General features: G+C 38.5%; 1 protein-coding gene across 2 annotated transcripts in view; it reads right to left on the minus strand.

Annotated features, from left to right (window-relative positions):
- Positions 1–24,842, minus strand: part of KHDRBS3 (KH RNA binding domain containing, signal transduction associated 3) — a 110,269-nt gene that overhangs the window by 4,192 nt on the left and 81,235 nt on the right. Inside the window, exons 7-10 of one of the 2 annotated variants that reach the window (XM_060775907.2) lie at positions 23,732–23,814; positions 7,429–7,487; positions 3,323–3,472; positions 1,748–1,807 (exon numbers count right to left, since the gene is read on the minus strand). In XM_060775907.2, coding sequence (XP_060631890.1) covers positions 3,381–3,472; positions 7,429–7,487; positions 23,732–23,814 — 234 coding nt within the window. In that variant the 3' untranslated portion in view covers positions 1,748–1,807; positions 3,323–3,380. Of the gene's footprint in view, positions 1–1,747; positions 1,808–2,245; positions 3,473–7,428; positions 7,488–23,731; positions 23,815–24,842 lie in introns of both variants that reach the window. The other variant, XM_060775906.2, reaches the window with a different exon arrangement.

Genomic DNA, 24,842 nt, shown 5'->3' on the forward strand with positions numbered 1-24,842 from the left:
GGACCTTGGCTTTCTGAGTGTCTCAAGGTTTCTTTTTAAAATTAAGATCTTTGTTAGGAATGAAGAACTAACTAATGTCTCCTGGCTCAATACCGCCTACTTTTTGCCACCTATTTTCAGAGCCAGCAGTTGCACTGGACTAAAAAAAGTCCTCTAGAGATTGAGGGTCTGAAATGTTGAGCATCCCTAACAAGGGTGGCTGGAACCGCAGTACAATAACACCTGGAAGACTGAATGAGCCTCATCTCTGTTTGAAACTAAATTGACATGCCTAATGCATTCCAGATAGGCACCTCCTTTACTTTACAGATTCCCCAAAGGAAAGAAATGTGCCCCACGAAAGAGATCATGTAACATTACACCTTCCTAGAATCCACAAAATTCTTAGTGTGCAGTTTTCCTTAAGTGCAAGTGCACACTTGATTCAACATTTTAGGCACAACTGTCACCATAAAGATGCATCCATAAATCACCAGGGATGCAAATGTTTATTATCCTGCTTCTCACAAGAAGTAACAAATAATTTCTTACATTTTCTCTGTACAGTTAGAAAGTACAGAATAATGGCAGTTTTCCAAAACTTCCATTTTTCTGCACTTTCTTACAGTAGGGAGAAAATTTAAAAAACCAATTTTGTGCATAAAGCAGCATTTTCTGAACAGGAATGTTTTTGCACATAAATATTCAAGCTATGAAGATTTCTTGCTGCACATCATCCTTCCTGTGAAGATTTCTGGTCATTTAGCAACCTTATTTTGTTTGAGAATTTGTAAATATTCTATTCATTCCTTTGTCTTGTTCATTAACCAAACAGTGCCTTCTGTATTTAATGCAATTTTATCCCACCAAGAGTTGACTACCACTTATTAAGACCCATTGAATTCAACGTGCTTCCACTAAATACTGCATTTGGTTCTTCTGTTTGCTTTATTAATGCCACTCTTTGTTATGGCATTTTAAAACTGAAACTGGTCTACACAGAGTGGATACAATTTCAAGTTAAAACTTCACATTCACTCATCTGCATATTTTCTGTGGGTGGGAATGATAATCATAGAAACTCAACAAATTGTAATACTTTTTGAGTATTGGAATGGGACTATGGGAGACCAGAATGCGAATCCCTGGTCAGCCACAAAACTCTCTCAACCTCAATGCCAATGATAAACCTTCTCTGAATATATAAGTGGTTCTCAACCTGTGGGCCCCCAGGTGTTTTGACCTACAACTCCCAGAAATCCCAGCCAGTTTACCAGCTGTTAAGATTTCTGGGAGTTGAAGGCCAAAACATCTGAGGACCCACAAGTTGAGAACCTCTGGAATATATGGTTGCAAAAGGAATGCAAGGAGAAAGCTGACTTTGAGTGGAAGTCAACTTGAAGGCACACAGCAACAATGGTATCATATGCTAGGTCACAATTTAGCCATCACTCCAAACAGCTACCCAAGGTTTCAAAAGTGTAACAGTAAAGATATAATTTAAAGATCTTCCAATTGCTCTGTTCTTCGTGCATTTTGCATTTCAATTCATGATCTTTCTGTCCAATGAGACAATGCATTGGGAGTTCTGCCTCTAGTATTATCATAACCATATATATCAACTTAAATTTAGTTCAGTTTTGGTGAGAGTAAATGCTGATACACTATATTCCCATTAATTTGATAGGAGTGCTCTAGCTGGAATTTACAATTAAATATAGCTTATTGTATTTTTATGGTATTACAGAAACTTCGGATAAGTACCTACCAAAGCATCAACAGGAAACAGGCTTTAATCCTCTTGGTTTTCCATGGCATTCATTGTTTCCTGACAAAAGAAAATATTTCTTTGTATTAACTTAAAAAAACCTGCACTTCTAATAGCTACAATAAAACAAGCAGTTCATAATATCACCATCAAAAGACATCAAAGCAACAATTAAGAAAAATCTTTAGAAAAGACATTTGTAAAGTTTTAAATTCTTAGTTACATTATTTGTCCATAAATTCTAGGATTACAAGTTACTAGTTATGAGATTTTACATTTGTTTAATAGGGAATAATTTGCTCCAATTAAACTGACCGAGCTATGGCTTTTTAGATGACTAAAACAAATTAATTTTTTTAATATGAAATTTTAGGTGGTGATCTTAAAGCTCCCTCTCCATCATCTAAAATAGAACTTGCTAATTGGTACTCTTCCCTGCTTTTATTGGTTATATTAAGATAAATTAAGTGAGATTAAAATCTTATTTGATTTATTTACCTTTGCAAATGAAGACCGTTTTAAGGGTTACACATCCTCTGCCTCTGACGAAAGCGACCTCAATTAGTCAAGTCAGAAAGTCTTTAAAAGCTTTGTGTTTATTGCTTCCAGCACTGAGCGAGGTTGTCATTAAGGTACCAAAATTCTCAAAAGAACAGAACGGAAAAAAAATAATCCAAAGTTGCACTAGTGAAGAAAGGCTCAACAAGATGAAAACTACGTCACAGGTGTTTTGTCTCTTTTTAATGTTTTTGTTTGTTTCAGAAAATGTATTAGCTATTTTAAACCAAGACTTCGTTCTTTTTTAATGAAAAAAATGGCATACCAGAAGATCAAGAACATTTGGATTGAACTTTTTAAAAACAAGTCTTTAAGTCTATATTGTGTGTATGGGTGAAATATATATAAATATATATAATGAAATCGACTGTTGGGTTTATACCATTTTATTAAAAAAACAAAAAAAAATGTACAGTGTTTTAAGTAGGAAACATTTTATATTGATCATTGTTAAAATCACTCCCTCCCTGTTTTACTATTTATGCAGGTTTTTAAATAAATAAATGCATACTCTCACACACACTGATTTTTCTTTCAAAAGTTTATTTAGTATCAAGCAAGAGTAAACTCTGCTTAACACTACAGAACATTTCAAGACTCAAATTACAAAATACCACATTTGCATTTCTGATCTGCTTCCCTTTTTACGCATATTTGCAAGAGAAAGACTACCAAAATGGTGGAAAGGTAAAACTAGAAGAACTAAATTGTTGAAAAACCTTTAAAATAAAAGGTTACGCTTAGGTTAAAATCATGGATTAACATATTTAGTAAATCTAACTGCTTTTAACACTAGTTAATCAAAGGTTATTTTTTTCCTTTTTTTGTTTTGATCACCTATTTTTCCCCAAGTTTTTCTCCCCCGAAATACAATCTGGAAATAACAAAGCTTCTCCTTTCACATGTCTTCCTGTCCAGGTTTTTCATTCAGCAAAAAATAGATTAAGCTCAGTCCGTCCATTCAGATTAAGCACTTTTGATTTTAATAAAAAGGGATTGTTCATAGAAAAAAATTACTTTGAACAGTATACAGGACTGGTGGAGATTGGGTATTTCACAACATCAGACAGAATAATCAGTATCTGGCATATGGCTGTTCTCTGTAGGTTCCCTTTGCTGTCCTTGCTGGTGGCGCCTTGTGTCTTGAATTAGTCCATTCTTCTTGTCCTGAAACAAAGTAAGGGCATATATCATTAGGGCTTTCTTCCAATCTCTTTGTGGTATCTTTTCATCCTAGTTTTATTCTAGAGGAAGAGACTGGCAAATCATTCAAAATATAGAACGGATGTACCGCTATATTCCCCATGGGGAAGAAGACAGAGTGCAAATAATGCAAATAAATAAATAAATAAACAAGCATATTGTACTTGGCCCGTCACCAAGTTTGGGACCAAAATGCAAAGTACCACAAGAAAGTAAGGATAGATGCTTTGCACGAAGAATGATGCCGGTCTCTGCTTCACCATGAATAAAGTTGAAGCCAGACTCCCTCCTGCCAAACAGCTCATTTTAATGCTGAAGCATGGAATGATCAAAGCCACATCCAAATCCATGGAGATCATTTTAGCATGTTTCAAGGGGACAAAAGGAAGTGTTTCTGTTTCGGTAATGTCGTGCAATCAGCTGCTTCCCCTCAAGGTGACTCGGAAACATTTAAGCCAATGACACAAGCCTGGTGGGACGATTTATAGCAACAAACTCAAGCAGAGGTCATCATTGCTTTAGGTAGGAGGCTGTTTTCTTTTTAAAAAATCCACCATGCTTCAAAAGAGCCCCCAGAAAATGGTTATCAGTTATGTTCCAGAAAAAATGTTGCCGCATCAATTAGTGAGAAATTGTGAGTCACCTGCTCTGACAACAGGCAAGTTGTTGGGGAAAGTGGGTGTTTGCCTGTGTGGGGGGTCTGCCTTATGACAGATCGAAGTCTGAATCCCTCTGATCTCTCACCAAAGGTTTAGCTTTTATCCCTAAAGCAAAGGTGTCTCTTAACATGCTCCGTGTGTCTAATCCAGAACGGATTTCTTTAATTAAACTTGTCACCACTGCGTGTGTGTTTTATTAATCCTCATGATTAGAACATGGTTTCCACTCTGCCAAGTTATTCTTTATGAACAGCTATCCCTAATGTCCGCTTATGTCTCTGGACCTATCTAAAATACCTTTTATAACTTCTGTGCAATAACAAGTTGCTTGAAATTTTGTTCATGTGGCAAAAAGAAGCGAATTTGAAGCACTAAAAAAAGCCCTGTAGGGCAAGGTGGACACATTCAAGCGCTGCCTCAATAAAGAACTTGGAATTAAGGTCTAATTCCAAGTTCTGTACTGTCAAATGTTATGACACCGACTCATGTTGAAACATCTAGGTGGCAGCCTGGGATACTCACTCCACAATCAAGAAATATTTTGGATAAGCTTTTTTGCATGGTACCCCTTATGGGTGCTATTCTCTTTCCTACACCTCTGTGTGCTGACAATTCACTGATTTTGGTCCATCCCTAATTCAAGATCTATTCGTCTTCCTTACTCTCTTGTGTTTTTCGTCCCCCCATTCTCCCCTCGGAAATCAAACATAACTTAAATACAGGACACTGCACTTGCACCATCTTCTTGATTTCTTGATAACTTAAATCACTCACTGGAACACCTGAGCACATGAGAGTCCAACAGTGGCAGACTAAAACCCAGATCCTCAACCAATGGCTGATGGCAAATGAGAGATTCCCTCCTGGGCAAACAGAAAACTGAGTGACTTGGAAAGCACTAAACAGACTGTGCTCAGGCATCAGGAAATGCAGAGCCAACCTTAAGAAATGGGGCTACAAAGTGGAGTCCACGACATGCGAGTGTGGAGAGCAAACCACAGACCACCTATTACAATGCAGTCTGAGCCCTACCACATGCACAATGGAGGACTTTCTTATAGCAACACCAGAGGCACTCCAAGTGGCCAGCTACTGGTCAAAGGACATTTAGTAGATTGCCAAGTTTTCAAAATGTGTGTTTTTTTTAAAAAAATACAATACAACTGTTCAGTTTGCTCCTGATACGATCAATAAATATACCATCTTCTTGGTCTCCTTCCTTTCCTTTCCTGTCTGTCATATGTTCTGCAGTTGATGGTACTTGGTGATGGAAGGGTTAATGTAAATATTTGTTCTAAAGCGTTTAGTAATCTGTAAGTAAGAGCTAATGGGTGAAAGCAATTAAGGGTGGAGGTATGCAAGAAATAGGTTGCAGCTGGGTGTTTCTGGATATAAGGAGCGAGTCTTGGAAATGATCTTTGGGAGAAAAGTATTTGTCATATTTTGGTGGTGGATGCTGCTGGTTTTCCCCCAGTTCTCTGTTTTTTTGGTATCTTGACCTATCTTGTGAACTCTTAGAATCCTGGAACCTTGAATCTTTGGACTAGGCTTTTGACTACGGTATAGACTCTTGATCCCTGGACCTTTTTTTTATTGAATTCTCGGTATTTGACCACTGGATTGGACCCTTTGACTACGGTGTAGCTTTTGCTATCAGTTTTTGTTTATTCTATGGCTGAGTGCTATCTCAGTAAGTTATGTTTTAATTAAATTGTTTAACACAAACTGGGTGTTTCTTTGATTCACCTCTCCCGGAAATAACGGCAGAGCCCTGGCATCGTGATGGAATACTTTTCTCCTGAAGATCATTTCCAAGACTCGTGCCTTATATCCAAAAACACCCAGCTGCAATCTATCTCTTGCATACCTCCACCCTTAATTGCTTTCACCCATGAACTCTTACTTACAGATTACTAAACCCTTTAGAACTAAGACTTACATTAACCCTTCCATCACCAAGCACCATCAACTGAAGAACATATGACACTGTCCAAATTTAGATGATAGACTTTCTGAGATGAACCGACCAATCTACCTATATACAGCCTTATAGTACTCTGTAATAGATTCATGTATAAAGAAAAGTAAGAAAATTAATCCTGGGAATATTGGATTACACTCTCCTAGGACATGTGTCACAACCAGCAAAATGAAATACTGAAAGAAATGCTAAAGCCAATGCTCTTCACTGTCAGTATTCAACGGTAAACTTGTCTCTGTAGAGAAGCAGAAGAGCAGAGGTAGGGAAAGGGTTACGGACTTGTTCATCTGACTTAAGTGGCACAGACCAGACTTTGTGCCACAACTGAATATGGCAAGTGCATATATCTATGAGTGATAATGTGACATGGCTCCACAAATAATACAATTATCAATTTGACACATGCTTGCTTGTCTGCTTGAACTCTAAACTGGGAGATCAGGGGGTTTCATCTCCCATCCCATCCCCACCCCAATTCAAATTTGCTGAACTCATAGATATTTCCATGGTGTCAAAACTGCAGTGTTTATTTCCCGTTAGAAGCCAAATAAGCAGCCAGGTAAAACCTGCAACTCACTAAAATATATTCCATGCAGCACAGCCATATCATCTTCCCAACAATGGTTTAAAGCTATTTAAGAAATTGAAAAAAAGCATTCTTTAGACCGGAATAAACCTGCTATTGTGGAGGGGAGACAGAACAGGCAAGTCACAGGTAGTAAAAGAGCATCTGGTCTGTAAACCATCAAGTTGTAAGGAGATAAATGCAATTCTGATGGATCAAACAGAAGGCCTTTCCAGCACAGAGTTCTGTATCCTCATGCCTACAGCAAGACCATGACTAGGACACAATTGCATGAATACTCTTTTGCTGTTTCCCCACTAACTGAAATTCAGGAATATTACTTCAGATTCTGGCAGCAATATATAGTCACAGGGGTGATCCCCAGAAATTTGCAAATAACTCTTTTGAAGGTCTTGTACTGCTGTTGTCATCAGACTGACATTAGGCACGGAATGCAAATGTTATCTGCTGTGTGACAAAGCCTTTCCATTTATATTCCATATATCTTCTTTATCTTCTCCACATCAGAAATAATTTAATTGATAGCTTCACTAGCAAAAACATCAGGTGTCATTATCAAATGGTAAAAGATTTTTGCTATTACCCAAGTGTATATCAGTACAGATCTTCATAGATTTAAAGCTGCAAAAGTAAAAGGCTACAAAGTGTAAACCACCCCACTTTTTATATAAAAGAAAGCATTACAGTTACTTACTGTAAGAATCGTATGACTCGTCACCCAAGCCGTGGGAGTAATCGTAGTAATCGGTCCCACTGTTTGGAAAGAATAAACAGAAACCAGCTATAAAGAAGATACAGCTCGACGAGGATAATTCTGAATGGCTCAGAAAAAAAATGTGGTAGCCATCGAAACTGCATTTATCAATTCACTCAAAAAATCAGTGCAAAACTATTATTGGAGTGATCCATAAAGTACTTAGGCTGGGTTCTATTGTGCAATGAAATCCATCTATGCTTTCTAGAGGCAGCTTACATATCCTACAGAGACTGAGCATCTCTCATCCAGAATATCAAAATCCAAAACTGTGAATATGGGTAGCTGAGATAGTGATACCTTGTCCTTTTGATGGCTCAATGTATAGCAAACCAAGTTTCATGCACAAAATAACTTAAAAATATTTCAGAGAAAATGACCTTCAAGGTATGGGTATAAGGCAGGAATGGGCAAACTAAGGCCCGGGGGCTGGATGCAGTCCCATGGGTACTTATCTCAGGCCCTCCTCATTTTCCCAGTCCTCTCAGCATAAGGACATGGTGGCCCGCTGCATCCTTATGCAGAAAGGACAGGTGAGGAAGGCTTGCAGCAGCTGAGAGCCCTCTGGAGCGCTCTTAGTCCCCCCGCATGTCTTGCTCTCCTCCCTGCATAAGGGCAGTGCGAGTGGTCCCGTCCGTATGCTGAAAGGGCAGCCCGAGGAAGGCACGCAGTGGCTAAGAGCCCTCCAGACTGCTTCAAAGGGCAGCCTGAAGATTGGTGGAGGAGGATTGGGACAGTTGCTGCATGTCTCATTTTCTTCCCGGTGTAAGGATGGGGTGAGAAGCCAGGAGGACAACCTGAGGATGACCACTTTGAGTCCCCCTAGGGGTGAGAAAGGCGGTATATAAATACTGTAAATAAATAAATAACTAAATGACCCAGGGCCTGCCCATGCCATGCCTGGTATACGGTATATATGAAACATAAATAAATTTTGTGTTTAGGCTTGGGTCTCATTTCTGAGACATCTCTTTAAGAACATATATGCAAATATAAGAATTCCAAAATCTGAAAAAAAGATCCCAAATCCGAAACACTTCTGGTCCCAAGCATTCTGGGATTCTGGGTAAGGGATACTTAACTTGCATATTCATCTACCTGCATTTATATTTATATCAAATATCCCATGCAAATATCCCATGCAGATGACATACCACAAGATGTAAAGCAAAATCCAGCCAAAAGCAATTCAGTTAAAATATAAAAGAGCAATGAAAAATAATTAAATGAGCCATTATGGTATTTCTAAGCACCAAATTAAAACACTTAAAAACTTAACACAGAAAGGTGAACAAGTACAATAGACTTATTAAAAGACCCTCCCCACTGTGAACAATTTGTGGCCAAAAGCCTGCGTGAAGAAGAAGATCTTGTCCTGTCAGCAGAAGGAGAGCAGGAGAGGTCAGCCAAGACCCCACAGAAGGTAAATCTAGAGCCAAAGAGCAGCTCTTAAGAACCTCCTCTCTGAACTCCTCACCAAATGTGCCTGTGAGGAGAAAGTCTTCCTCCTAAAATCTCCAAACTCAGGCAGGCTCATATGGGGAGATTAATGAGGAATAATTACACTTTATATGCACCCTTGTCTTGTTGCTGAACACCTACCTTCATTTAATCTTTTTACCATCTTCACTCCAATAATTTTAGTCAAATTTTAAAGAGATTTTAAGGAATTATGTTGTAATTGTGTGGATTGCATTATGTCTTGTTTATTTAAGTTGCTTTCGAATTTTTATTGAGTGTGTTTATGATTTGTTATCTTTGGCACTGAATGTTTGACACTATGTTTTATTTTGTTGTTAGCCACCTTGAGTCCCTTTGGGGAGATAGGGCGGGTTATAAATAAAATATCATCATCATTCCATTGTGCATGCTATCCCACATTCATTAATCGTCTATAAAAAGAGGGAATAAGACTAGAGAATATGCCTTGAACGTAAAACTCCCTATACTCAATCTTTGGTATCTCCAGTGATCAATGGGTGTTAAGTAAATGGTTGAGGAAAAATTTATCCTAAAGAGGTATTTCCAATTGGAATAGGCAATCCCAGGCTTATTGGATCAACAAGCTGGATTGGTACATACACCTCATATTGGTCAAAAAAAGGATGCCATTTTCAATTACTCATATCTAGAGAATCTGATGAGAAACATGTTTTGAAATATGTTCTCGATTTCTTTCTCCTGCTCACTGATAAAGCGACTGCTTAAACAGATGCAGCAGATGATCTCTTGTAGATATCAAAATTGTGGATGTTCAAGTGACATTCTATACAATGGCAAATCAAGGTTTGTCTCTGGGATTTTCAAAAAAGCAATATATATTTTGACGCCATGGATACAGAAGCTATACATGATGATGATTATTTTTATTTCTTACCCACCACTCCCCATGGTTCCAGGCGGGTCACAGCACAGTAAAACAAACAAACCACGAATACTGTAAAAATTCACACATATGGTGAACCAACTTGAATCCATCTCAGGACTTCATGTTCTTGCCACCAAACACCAGTTTATCTACAGTTTAATGTGAATTCTGCAATCCACAAGAAAAAGCATGGTGGGATTTCCACTATGTAGTTTGTTTGCTATTACAGAACGCCAGAACCTCTGCCCAACAAATCTTTTTCAGGTACAGCTTAATCTGTGTCAAACTGCTTATACATTGCACAAGATCATGTTTTAAGACAAATATTTTTTAAAAGTTTATAGACAAAAGACTATAAAAGGCTTTGCGGTCAGGTTGCACATGAAATGCAGATAAGATGGCTAATGGAGAACAAGCTGGTTTCGAGAGAACCTTGTGCACCTGATTGTTTCAGTGAGGAATCTCAAACTGATTGTTTCAATGAGGAACCTCAAAGCTGTTTCCTGGAACATAGTCTGAAAAGAAAATGTTCTTTTACATGATTGGAATCACTAGGCCACAATCCCCACAGAGAACAGCATCATTACTGGGCAGCAAAAGTTCTGCAAGAGTGCACAGACACACAGGCAGACTTCTGACATTTCGTCAGAGCATTTCAAACTGACATTTGCCATCATTCCCTATACTATCTGATTACTTATTGTAGGACTCATCAAGTCAAGAAGCCTAGAGCAGCTGAGCCCCTCATTCCCCTACCTGTCAATCTTGTCAGAATTACTTTGTCTGGGCTGCATTTTATAAACTTAAGTGCCAGTTAAACTAAAAATGACTTGCCTTTCATGGCATGTAAACAGCAAAACCAATAATGCTTGGGAAGGAGGGAAAATCACTTATTTATATTGAAGGTATGGGGAGGGGGGAGCCCTCCTCAAAGGTTATTAGCTGACAGAGCCTTCAGCACCGATAATCACATCAAAAAGTTATAACATGGGATGATTGAAGCTGTTTGCTAGGATGAAGACTGTGTTTTCTGTTCACCCTCCTCTGCTCAAGCAGTGGGGTAATGGAACAGTGCTCTTGCATCTCTTCCTTGTCAGGATCACTGAAATAGACTTGACTGCCTATTACATCTGAAACTTTTACAGACAATAACCATAAAAACAGGGAATAATATATACAAGATGGCTGTGTGGATCAACAGTGACAACCTAGCCTAGGAGCCTGGGCCACTGCTTCATCAAGATGCAGGGCCAAAACAAACAAAAATAAATCTATATCTATATTTCTCAATCCTCAAATATCCCATTATTTCCCTGTTTTAAGTAAGTTATGTTTTAAAGGTGGCATCTGTCATGGGAGAAAAGATACTGCATCACATTCAAAGATATTCTGTTTGCTAGCTCTAACAATTGTATATGCTTTATAAATGAATAACTTTTTTTTTTTTTTACAAAAAACAGCTTTCTGTCTAAAGGGAAAGTTGTTCTTTACTCATATTCAGAACCTTTATTTGGAGACCTGCATGAACTTGAAAGCATAGACTGAAGTGGCAGCAAGTGGCAGCAGTCTCTAGTGGAGTGGAAAATTCATTCCAGGTTATACTCCAAACTTGAAAGGAGCCTTCCAAAATGCCAAACTATTTCCCAGAACAGGTCTAGTGCCTTGCAGAAATTCTTTAAAGGCTAAGCTAAATCCTGGGAAGGATTCACTGCTCCCACTAACACAGGCAGTACTTATCAGCCTAAGGAGAAGAGATATATATTACCAATTTGGAGAGTAAGGTAAAGTGTACAGTGGGAAAAAGACACAACTTGACATTAAAATGGTGCCTCCAGCCCAGAGTTTGAAAAGTCATGTGCTAGAACTCCCAGAATCCCCCATCCAGAATGACAACTTACAATGGGAACAGCAGGATTCTGGGAGTTACTGCCCTAAAAGGTAACTCCCAACTGCTGTCACAATCATGTCACCAGCTCCTCTTATGTGATAATCAACTTCATCCTGGGAGAAGGAACCTACTCCAACTATTCTTCCTTGGAAAATACAATGAGCTCTTGCTATAATGCAAGCCAGAGGGATTCTTTGATAGGTGGAAGAATAAGAGTGTGCATTCAGTTTCATCAACAAAACCCAGCATCCCCTTGCAGTCCCATGGGAGGACAGATGAAAAAGAGAAGCCAGGAGAAGCAAAAAAGGAGGAATTATATACAGAAGAGAAAAAGTAAAAGAGGCAGGAAGCAACATGAAACATTGCAGCTTGTATCAGACATGGAACCCCGAGTTTTATCTCCCTCACTTTTTGGAAGCATACAACTGCCTCCCTCTTTTGAAGGCAGGAAGAAAAAGTAGGAAAGGTCCTACTCTCCCCAAGAACAAAGACTAAAAAGAAGGGAAAAGTGCAGCCAGTTTCAGTCCTGTACTTCTTGAGATCCACCAAACTGCACAAATCTTAACAATCACATATTGTAATTTACCAAGTACTACCATAATCTCAGATGCCCTAAACAACTGGACACCAATCAAATACTGTTGTACATCAAGTGAGTCACCCATCCCAAAGCTCTCCTAGATTGCCACCAACAGTCTTTATTTCACAACAGAATGAATTCCATTAAAACTCCCAAGAAACAAGCTATCCAAAATCAATGAGATTTCATTTGTGTTCTCCATATGCTGCCCCTTCCAACAATTTGCCTAATACAGCTCACAAATCAAAGTAAAACCACAGCAAAAACAAAGCTACCCCAAAGAAAGTATCTTTGGAGGCAAATAATCAGTCAATTCTATTCATGAGCAGTTAAAAGGGATAAACTCTGGAGAGAGGGGAAAAGGAATATTGAACAGCTATTGCCAACTGTAGAAAGATTATAAGTCCCACCCAATGTACTATTCTACAACTCGGGGTCAGCAAATACTGGCAACAACTTGGAATACCTGAATACAGAGGATAAAGAATGCCAATTCTTCCAAAGAGAAAACCAGTAAGTACAACTACTCAGAATGAATGGCAAAAAGGAAAGAAGCAGGACATTCAGTACTCTATGGCCAAGAAATCATACTATTCAGAATATATCAAACAAGGAAAATGTGATCTTGGAGGATCATAAATAAATGTAAAGGCTTTCCCCTGACATTAAGTCTAGTCGTGTCCAACTCTGGAGGTTGGTGCTCATCTCCATTTCTAAGTTGAAGAACCAGCGTTGTCCGTAGATGCCTCCTAGGTCATGGGGCCAGCATGATTACATGGAGCGCAGAAGTGGTAGCTATTGATCTACTCACATTTGCATGTTTTCTAACTGCTAGTTTACCAAAGCTGGGGCTAACAGCGGAAGCTCACCCCGATCCCTGCATTTGAACCGCCAACCTTTCGGCCAGCAAGTTCAGAAGCTCAGCGGTTTAACCTGCTCTGCCACCGGGGGTTCCAGTGGAGGATCACAGATTGCTATAATCTAGTCACTGAGAAATCGACATTGTGCTCAAGATATAGGTGCTAATATAGGAGCCCCGGGGGAGCTTGGTACTGTATTAACTAGCACATGAGAAAAGTTCCTTGGTCAACTGTTTGAGCCACTCCAAAGCCATTGATGTGGTAGCTGTTTGACCTTTGCAAAGGCCTCCATGTGATTCTTGGCTTGGATAACTTGTGTAGAACAACTAGGATGCGCAAGATAAAATCTTTAGTGCTCCAGATGAATAAAGCCCCAGGTTCAAAGCGTCCAGTCAAACAGAAAGAGAACTGCCTAATCATGTTAAATCAAAGGCCATGGAGAGATAAAACTAGGCAAAATGCTGGGCGGGCTTGGCTGCCCAATGGAATTCTGTGAAACTCAAAAGCCTGCATTTCCTTATTCATCCCAAGGGTCTTTTCACACATTACGCAGCTGCAAATTTAGGGAAGTCACAACCAATCTTGGCTCCCTAACGAGTATGTTTGTGTATGATTAATATATCTGTAAAGACAAGACTGTCTTATTTATTTATATTTTACTTTTTCTAATATATACTTTGAGCCATCTTACTCAAGTATCTTAAATAAAAATGACATGTAAACCAATCTAAGGTATTCATATTTAAGACACACATTACCCATTGGGATTAAGTTTCAAACTGCCATCTAATCAACAGCACAGAAATTCATATACTTCTTTTCTTACCAGAAGTTCAACTAAGTCTTCGTTTCTAACAAGAGGTATAAAGCAAAATATTGTCCCACCCAAGGCTGTTTTCACACCTGCAATGGAAGGCTTTGCTGCTATCATTGGCATTTGTCACACTACTCAACATACTAAACTGGCAGAAAAATTGACAGTGTTGGTCCTACTGCCAAGAAAGCTTGAAGGCTAAAAATTGATGGTGGTGCAAGAAACAAAACAAAAGAAGCCCCCCTGATCTCCCTTCCTGGAAAGGAAGAAGAAGCTGTGTTTAGTGGAGTCCTGTAATAAAAACCAACCAACCAACCAACCAACTCTCTGATTTTCAGTAGAAACTGCTCTGCTTAGAACAGTGGTTCTCAATCTGTGGGTCCCAAGATGTTTTGGCCTTCAACTCCCAGAAATCCTAACAACTGGGAAACTGGCAGGGATTTCTGGGGGTTGTAGGTCAAAATACCTGGGGCCCCACAGGTTAAGAACCAATGACTTAGAACTATTGGTTCTCCCAAAAGCTATGATCATGATCGCAAGTAGGATAACACAGCTAGGCAAGCACACTGAATTTCTCTTCTCCTCCTCTCTGAGAATAGTATTCCATGTCCTTCTTCTTGATCCTGTTATGAAACACTGTTAGATCTACACTGGATAATCCTTTAGATTATCCATCTTAAATCTGCTTATTTTAGCGTGGTGCCAAATATACTTAGGATATATCTAGTACAAGGAAGTGGACTTAAATACACTGTCCAGTGTGTCAGTCACACTTGGAGGCAGAATGGTAGCAATGAACTAAGAAAACAAGCAACCTCTTTTATTACCTGTGTTTAAGAACGAAATGTGCTGAGTGCAAATTGTGAAGTTTTATGGAAAGTAAAACTACATGTTGATAGCCTTACGTGCCTTTCTTTTAAAAAAAATAATTTAGACAAAGAAAACTACAAACTTTGCTTTCTGGGTAGGTGAGATCCAAACGCCTGAATAATCAGTGATGTTTTTTGGGGGGAAAGCAATGGAAAAAGGAGATACATGAGACTGTGAGCTAGAGGTGATGTAGAGAAAAATATGCACAGAAGAATCTTATACAAACTTCTCCTATGTCGAAAGTCTCCCCCATTTATCTCATCCTACTGTGAGGGAACCGGGTTTCATCTACAGAAAGAAAGAGTGACGATGTCTTGTCTGACAGCTAAATGAGTTTACACAGTACTTTTTGTACATTTGTGTATCCACAGTGCTTTGTATACGGGCAGTCCCTAAGTTATGAACAAGATAGGTGCTGTAGGTTTGTGTAACTCCAGTCTGCATACAGCTTTGTATAACATAGGGAAGGATTAACACCCTGTGATGTTTGTTTTTCTGTCTGTGCCCCTGTTCGGAATATTTCACCTAACTTTCTGTCCCGGTGATAATTGGATTTTGAAAAAAAATTGGCCTGTTGTGGAGATCAGGATTGGTGCTAAAGCATCAGTAGAAACCTCCTTTCCTTATGATAACTTTTTCAGGAGTGAATTTCCCATCTTAGAGGTAGATTTCTCTCACTTCTTGTTGTCTCATCTCCATTCTTAACTATGAGTAATTTGTAAGGCAGATGTTTGTAACTCAGGGACTGCCTGTAGACCCATTTATACAGTGTCTCTTGAATTCCTTCAGATTTCCCTGTACCAAAATTTCCATGTCCTTTCAAGCTGGCCCTGTCTCAACAATATCATGTCATGAGGTTTTCTTGGGCAGATTTCTCCAGAAAAGATTTGTCATTGTGTTTCTTAAAGATCACCCAGTGTGTTTCCTAGGATTCAAACTTAGGTCTCCGAGTCCAACGCAAACTCAATATCATGCTGGATTCTTATTTGTTTTTTGATGTAAGGAACAATCATGTAAGGCAGGTTAATATCATTATTCACAGAATACATTGATAATGCTGCTTGAGATTGAACATATTAACACTGTCTTGCAAAAGGCCTCCACAGAACTGATGCAAGTATTTTCTTCAAAAAATCTACTACCACTTTTTTTCATAGAGAATTCCTTTGTATCCCAACCATCAGTCATTATGGGAGAGAATGTCTACACATTTCTCAAAATGTTCCTCAACAAAAGGGCTAGAACTGACTTTTAAAGAAGTAAAACTTCCATTCTCAACATTACATTCTGCAAAAGATAAAAATCCTTCAAGTCTTTCCTGCCCATTTTAAAAAGTCATTTTTCCTCAGTGCTATTTTATCGGTATGCACGAAGTTTCCAAGTGAGCAGAACAACTTAATGTAAAGAAAACATGTCTGACTTATAAACAGCAGCCTTGGAGCATCAGAAAGAGTTTAGATCTTAAGCATTTCTTCCTTGCACTCCTAGCAAGGACAACTGGAAACTTGTCATGTGTCCCCTGAGTCTTCTGTGATCGCAAAAGCGAAGTACTTGCTAGAAATCCAAGCACTGTTTGTGACTAAAACTGAACAAGCCTTTCCGATCCTTCTCTATCCACAGGGCAGCATCTGCTGTGTGGAGCTGAGAAAGTCAAAATGCGTATTTTATTTTTTAATATAACACTGCTTTATTAGGAACAGACATGTTTTTCAAAGGACAGAGAAGGCAGATGGTTCATTAAGGCTGGCTCTTCTCTCTCTTACTTGTTTTTCTAGTAAAAGGCAACCAGTAATTTATTGCCAAGCCTAGATTTAAAAGGCACATGTACACTTTTACTTATAAAAATGTCAAAAACATTCATGAAATTTTGTCAAAGACACAAAATGACGAAATTCTAAGTTTATATGATGCCATCAACTTAGCATTTCATTACCATCATTTCCTGGGATACAGGATAATCCAATTACACAATGGAAGCTATTTTAATGTTAGGTATACTTTTATTCTTGATATTTATAGATCAACAATGGAGACGTAGCAGCTCTTTGAGCATTTTTACAATAAGCTCAAAAAGTTGAAAAAACCTTAAAAAATTACAAAGATCAGTTGATGGATCCCTGAATTTGACAAGTTCAATTCCCATCAGATCAATTCACAAACCTATAACTTGCTTTCGTGCCTCTGGATTCCATGAACTATAGCAAGAGGAGTAATCTCTTCCCAGATACTAAGAGAGCTGTCCTTGCTTGAGGTGAGTGTAATCTGTACTACATGTAGCAAAATTAAATATCTTTCCTGTGTGCTGGACTAAATAAGAAAAAAAATGCAAAAAAATTGTCTGGAAAATGGTGCACATACAACCAATATTTAAAATATTGCTCTTTGCTATACTGGCAACCCATGAGGGAATAGCTTTTATAGCATCAAGAAAAACAGAAAATCCACATCAAATACTTATACTCAGACAGGTATCTTTAAACTTGTTCAGGTACTCAAGATAGTGTTAACCAGAATTTGTGAGGAGAGGGAGCAGGTAAGTCCCCTTGTCTCCATTGTTGATCTCTTCATGTGGAGAATGGTAAGCTGAAAGCATGAGGTTCTCCATATGATTCAGAGTTCACAAACCATGTGGGATCTGAAAACACAGAGGACAATTAACTCTTCAGTCTATTGCTTTCTACACGAACAGAAGCGCACAGGACTAGCATTTTCCTCATATATTTGTTACTCCTTTCTTGAACACATTCAAGTCATGCTTGCATACCTAGAATATAATGCTTGGGATAACACATTCCTCATGCTATCTTTTTGTGGCATGTTTGGAAGGTATGAGGAACACTACCCTAATGATTTATCAAATTCTGTTTTGACTACAATACCTACAGCGAGTGTCTAGGTGTATTTTCTCAATTTCAAACTCATTACTTCCCACTGACGTTTTTGGAAGGCACGTAGCTTAGCCTAATGTCACCTGATACCATCTCTGAAGCAACAGGGAAGCATGAAGTGCAGCCAACCTGCTTCACCTCTCCTTTTGTTTTTATATCATCCAAAAAGGCTCTTGCATGGTGATGGCAAAGTGCATGAAAGAAGGAAGTATGGATTATCATCCCCTCCTCTCAGATGCAGTAGTAGTACCTGGAATGGCTAATGTTTCAGCAATTTGCTTTATGTGTGGCATTACTGACCTACTTATCTGAAATGTATTGAAAAGCCAACATCACGACTGAATTAATTATATAAGGCTGCCAGGCTAAGCACATGTGGCCAAGAGCCATGGAAGAGCCAGGCATGTGGTGCTGGAATGAAATAATGCCCCTAGTCATGAACAGTAAGTCACTCTATCACACAGATCCGGGAACAGGTACTGCCATAGGGCAAACGGTTTTGCTTTCCCACATGGAATTGAGCCCCAAGTCTTCATTTTAGATACCAGAGTCCTACAGGGAATTCATGGGACTTTAACTACAGGCAAGACTGCAGAATTAGTGCTCAGAAATAGTACTTATTTAGGTATGCCCTGAAGACATTCAGCTGACTTACATATAATTCAGCGCTCTGGATGCACTGTGCTGGCAATTAAATTTTAGTACAACTTTTAAATCTTGACAGTATTACTTCTAAACATCTGCCTCCAATGAATATCTCCAAACTTAAATTTTCTAATTAAATGCACACACACACACACAAAGCAAGGGAGATTTGTACAATTTGCCTTGGCAGTAGAGGAGCACCAGTCGGCTGATGATTGATAACTGCAGGGTAGTACACCACAGCTTTGGTGCTCTCAGCCTCTCAAATAAGTACTATGGCTTTCACATGTGAAATAATTTCCCTGCAATATGCTTGTTTTGCTTTAGCCTACTGTCATTCTTTAATGATCTTGGGTGCTTAATTTAGTTCTCAAGTGTATGAGCCACTGCAGTTCCTGAATCTCCCTAGAATTACAGCATTTGCTTATATGCAAATTTTCAAGAGAAAAAAAAATCTACACATATTTCTATGTAGCTTTGTGACTGCAAATAAATAATGCTTCATAACTTTTGCAGCTAAGGGAAGGGATTGAATCGTAACATAACAAAAATCTGCAGCAAGAGAAAAATAGAAGTACAATACGTCTGAAACCATAATAATTTTTGTATGATTCTTCTTAAGAAATAAGAACTTAAAAGCCATGCAGGTTCAACTCGAAGGTTTTTATGTCCAGCATGCAGTTCACACACAATCCAACAAGCTATCAAAGGAAATCCACAAACAGGACATGTTAGCAATTCCAACCTCCCACTCAGGTTCCCACAGCAATGGTTATTAAAAGTCACCCCATTACTGATTTGCTGCTATGAACTTTCAAGTCAATTCTGAATTACTCTACTGGAGTTAAATATCCGTTATGATTAGTAGCCACAATTCTCCCAATTATCTTTTATAACTATTCACTATTGTGTCATCTGTTAACAGATTTTAAAACTTAATCGTGTGTTCAGAGAAAAGCAAACAAAATGGTCAAAGATCTGGAATCCAAGTTCTATGAGGAGCAGCTTGGGAGCTGGGTACTTTAGATTGGAAAAGAGAAGGTAAAGACAGCCAAGTTTCAATACTTGAAAAGATGTCACTATGAGGAGGGGAAAGGCTTGTTTTCTTCTGCTCTGGAGACTAGGTTGCAATGGAGCCTTTGATTCACATTAAAGGAAAAGAGATTCCACTTAAATATTAGAAAGGACTTCTTGATAAGAGCAATAGCTGAATACACTTCCTCAAATTCTGATGGAGACTCCTTCTCTGGAGGTTCTTAAACAGAATATGAACCTGCTGTCAGTGTTTAATTGTGTGTTCCTGCATGACATGAGGTTGGACTAGATGGGTCTCATATTCTTTTCCAACTCTCTGATTGTATGAATTTAAAATTTTCTTTTCCTTTTAATAGCTCCAAGTCCTCCAGTATCCAGTTTCAGTGGATAACCCTATTATTGTAAGATGCAATGTTCTTCCTATTCATTTTTTGTCAAAACACTTAATTTTAGCAAGCATGATCAATTCTTCCAGTACTCAAATACTAAACAAGTAGCTTCAGCCCCTCAAGACACCTATGCGACCTTGTCTGCATTTTTTAAGCACTGCAATGATTTTCCCATTGTGGTATTTCTTGTATCGTCACAGTATAGATTGGTTTAAGTCAGCCAGTACAATACCAGTAGTTTTATTTTAATTCAATTTCTGATTATGACATGGAATTCACTTAAAAATAACCAGCCACCACCCATTTTGTCGACATTTTCACCAATCTACACAAGTTCACTGATCTACTATAAGCCCATGCCCAAACCGAAGCCCATGGTTTTTCTGTCAGATATGGCCAGCTAAGGATCATGGGTGTTTATATTAGACCAGGAGATATATTTCGGCCATGAAAGCCTTTGATAACCCAGATAGACAAATTTGGCCAAAATACATATTCCTTTGTACTTGCTTACACTAACTCTTATGTGACATTTTAAATAGCAATCATCCTTAAAGCTAGGTCTATTATGCTTAAGTGCCAATACTAGTCATACCATGAGCTTTCCAAAACCAGATGTCTATGCCTGCAGATGAATATCACAAACCATGTGTTAGGAAACTTCAACTTCCAAATGACTGAGGCCACCAACTATACAAAACCTGACTTGTTCAAAAGTAGTTCTGAAATGTATACAGGATTGAGAAATTAGTGTGTGGAAGCACAGACTTGCTATGTTATAATTTAACCAAACAGCTAATCCATTTTAAAGTCACTCTGCTTAAAACTCCTTTCTTCGAAAGGCATATAACCTTAAACAAAGTGACCAATTTAAAATCAATTCTACAAAATACCTTTAGAATCTTCTGTCAGATTGAACCAGGAGATTGGAAACAGACAGGGTAAAAGCCAGAAAAAGGAAATCTCCACATGGTGTGGAGCAAAAAACTCACTGCTCCCCCTCCCCTTCCCCCCGCAACCTTGTCACATAATCCAAATTTTAGTAACAAACCTCATTCTTTGCCATGTTAACTCTCGGCAGCATCTGTCACTGCTATGAATGGTTGATCATAAGTACCTCAGTAGTCATCTCAGTGCTATTAAGCAGATGGCAGTGCTAAATCCAAATGATGTAGTACATCTCCCTGGTGGACTTTGTTTCCATACTCCACCATTATTCTACAATTCCTCTGTGATAAATCTTATCTATTCTAGAGAACATTAAATAGAGAGTCAACATCGACAATTGATTTATTAGCAACAGTTTGCATTTTGCTTCTGTTATATTCTTTGTAAACACTTGCGTGGACGACACCAAGCCCTCAAGGAACAGAGACCATTGGCCCAATTTTGTGTAACGCATTTTTTTTAAAAAAAAGATTCTACATTTCAGTGTGATATGTCTTTACAAAATGTGTCTAATCTGCCACTTGCAAAAGTTAAAACGTGCCTTTCTTTTCACTGAGGATCTAATCAGATGTTGCTTTCCCCCGCTTTTATAAAGAAAAATGCAATTGCTCTAGTGTTGACACTCGACTAGAACTGTTGACTCTGAACGACAGGCTGGAGAACTGAATTCCTGCGACTTGAAATCTGAATAAGATTAGTGGGTGGCAATTCAAGGAGAATTATAATGTAATTCTGCAGTGTTCCATAAATATCCTAAGGACAGCAGTTAAGCAAATGCATAAAGGCATTCTCAGTGCAAAAAAACAACAACACAGGAGCAGACGCATGGAAGCTAGCATTTATGGAGTATTTAAACTTCAGAAAATCAAAGTTCAGCTTGACAAAATCCACAAAAATCAAGTCGCTTATCCATCTAGGGCAACTTTTTAAAAGGAAATTGCTCAAAGCACTGGGGAAAAAAGTTGCCTGCCCATCTTTGATGCAACCATCTGGACATTCTGCTTTCTTAACACAGTTCTCAAAATCTAGTTTTTGGCAGTTTGAAATTCAAACAGCTTGTCCCAAATCAAGGCAAACAATTGTTTAGTAATGATCACACTTCAGAATGGCTGGTTTCTACACTGTGTAACATTGAAATGGCATAGCCTCACCTCAAACACTTCAGGCCCCACCTAACTTCGCGATTGCTTCTCCTTCTATGAACTGGCGCGAACTCTGAGATCTTCCAGGGAGGCCCTTCTCACGCTCCCACCACTGTCACAAGTACGGCTGGTGGGGACGAGAAAGAGGGCCTTCTCGGTGGTGGCCCCCCGCTTCTGGAATGCCCTTCTCAGCCGATGCAGTACACATTCTAACCAGCTTTGCCAATAATTCACTTAGAAGTCCACTAAAATGTATATGAATGATGTTTCTGGGAATGAATTTCCTAAGGACCAATAAGAATGCATTGGTCCAGACTACAGGAGCCAAAAATATGGTAGTGAGATAGTACTAAGTCAGTTTTAATGACAAATTTTAAACATGCATCTTATCTTATGATTGTGTTCTGTGTATTTTAATATGTATTTTTATAGAAACATGTTTTAATGTATGTCTTTTACAGAATGTTTTTAGATTTGTTTATTTATTGTATCAGAAGCAAACCAAGGGTACCGTTGTAATTTATTTTAAAAACACAAAGTTTAAAAACTTGGCATTATATGAGATGTCCTTTGACCAGTAGCTGACCACTATTAAGGAGGTCCTCCATTGTGAAGGTGCCAGGATGAACTGTAATAGGTGGTCTGTGGTTTGCTCTTCTCCATACTCACATATCATTGACTCCACTTTGTGGCCCCATGTTCTTAGATGATTGTGTGTTTTAGCAATGTTGTAATCTGCCTCAAGCCACGAGGAGAGGCAGGTAAGAAATAATAATAATCATTCCCCACCACCATTTACACCAGCAAAAACTTTTTAAAAATGAATGCTTAAAAAATCTGTTAATGGAGCTATTTTAGAAAATTCACAAATAACTTCTGACACCATGGCTTTATTTTCTGTGAAAATGAATACTAGGTCTAGGATTTAATAGTTATCTGCTAGTAAAATGGGCATGCACTGAACAAAGTTTCATATCTAATTATGCTATTTTGCTTGAAAATGATATACAATTGTTTGCTCTCTCTGATAGTAAGTTATAAGCATGTCCAACTCTCTAATATGTTCAGAAATCTATTAATACATGTTCACAGTTCAGTCCACAGGTACAGTGTATTCACATAAACTAAAGGCTGAAAATAAAAAACAAAACACAGCTTGGCATAAACAGGGATTTATTCTGGCCACAAAGACAGGGAAGGGGGGCAACCCATGTGACAAATTGCATGGCCAAAGAGAACAAGAGATAAAGGCCTAAATCCAATTGTTGTTTCCAGCTGCAGTAAGCACAATGAATCAGTAAGAAGTTGTTAAGTCCACTTACATGGGGCATTTAATTGATTCAATGGGGCTATTCTATTCTAGCTGGGACTAACAATTGGATTTAGACCAATGCTTTCTAATTCAGGGATGGACCAGAGCTCATTACTTTGGCACAGATTAAATCTCTTGATAATTTTAGTTGAAAGGTTTAGGCAGGAGGTGATGGGAACCATTTACACCTGACTCCTTAGAAAGCACCTGTTAGTCAGCAGACAATGAGAATTAAAATAGAGAACTAGATGGATATAGTCTGATCTTACTATACTAAGAATGCTATGCTTGTTTACAGCTGATTCAGGGCAATCCTGAGCCAATATTACTCAGCCTCCCAGAATTCCTTAAGTGGCTGAGCAGGAAAAGAAAGGAGCCTGACGCTGTTAGGAATTCTGGGAGTTGAAGTCCAAAACAATTGGAGGGCCCAAGTTTGCCCATGCTTGCTCTAAGACATCCACATTTTAGCTGCTATTGTAAGATACCCTGAACGTTCTTCCTTACCTCTGTGCAGTAGTGTTATAGCTGTTATCATAGGAATCGTAGCTCTGTTCATCATACGAAGTGCCATATCCATCGTCATAGTCCTGGAAAAACAAGGCAGCATTACAAACCAAATAATAACATTAGAACCCTTGAAAATGCCATGCTTTCCAGTCCAACTAACACTCTTTACAGAAATACAAATTCACTGACAGCGCCACAGATATATGTACATTAACTCATGGCCTTGGGTACAAGAAGTCCAATGAACGACAAGTTCTGTGAATCCTGGAAAGCTTTATGCATCTTTCTCTTGGATAAGGTAACCAGGTGCCAGAAACTGTTGAGGGTATGGCATGGAGAACTGGCAAGCATTGGGAATATGACTTATAATTTGTTAGGAACATTAAACACATCTTTGCATTCTGGCTCAATAACAGAGTACAAAATTAAAGTTGAAGTTGGACTATTCATCAACGGACTACATATTTGCCCTCCAGGTTATGACTGTTTATCGTAACTTTTTAAATTTCCAGAGAATATCATCCTTAATGACTCCCTCTTATTTCAAGTTTCTACTAATAACATATACACTCTCTTCTAATTTCTGCTCTAAAAAGGATCCCATGTGCTACAGGAATATGAAGGCAAGCTTCAGCTTCCTCTTAGAACTGTTCCAACAAAGCCAACATTAGGTCCCTCAGTGGCTAGACAAATACGTTATGTCTCATCCAACCTGATGAATGGCAATGGAACACATATGAATTGTCTTTACAATGTCCTGAACTTCCATGGAACCTGACTCAGCTAAAAGCAAGAGATAGGTAAGAGATCTTGTCTGATCTCATGATCTCATCATCATTCTAATTTAGCAATTTAAGTGGGTCCTTTGAGGCAAAGTCCTTCTGCCCAGGACTGCTTATATAATAAGATTTAACAAACGATTGCAACTGATCTAGACTGATCTCAGTCTAGAGCAGTACATTTTCTCACTTAACGTTTCAGTTGATGGTCATACCAACTTTTGGGTTGGATAAAAGCAGAAGATGATTCCTTCTCTTACCTGGAAAAAACTTCTATTCAGTATATTATTCTGTGCTGCTCCTTTCCCATTCTTACTACATAATAATAA

This window comes from Anolis sagrei, chromosome 4 (genome assembly GCF_037176765.1).
Source record: "Anolis sagrei isolate rAnoSag1 chromosome 4, rAnoSag1.mat, whole genome shotgun sequence".
Classification (NCBI taxonomy): Eukaryota; Metazoa; Chordata; class Lepidosauria; order Squamata; family Dactyloidae; genus Anolis; species Anolis sagrei.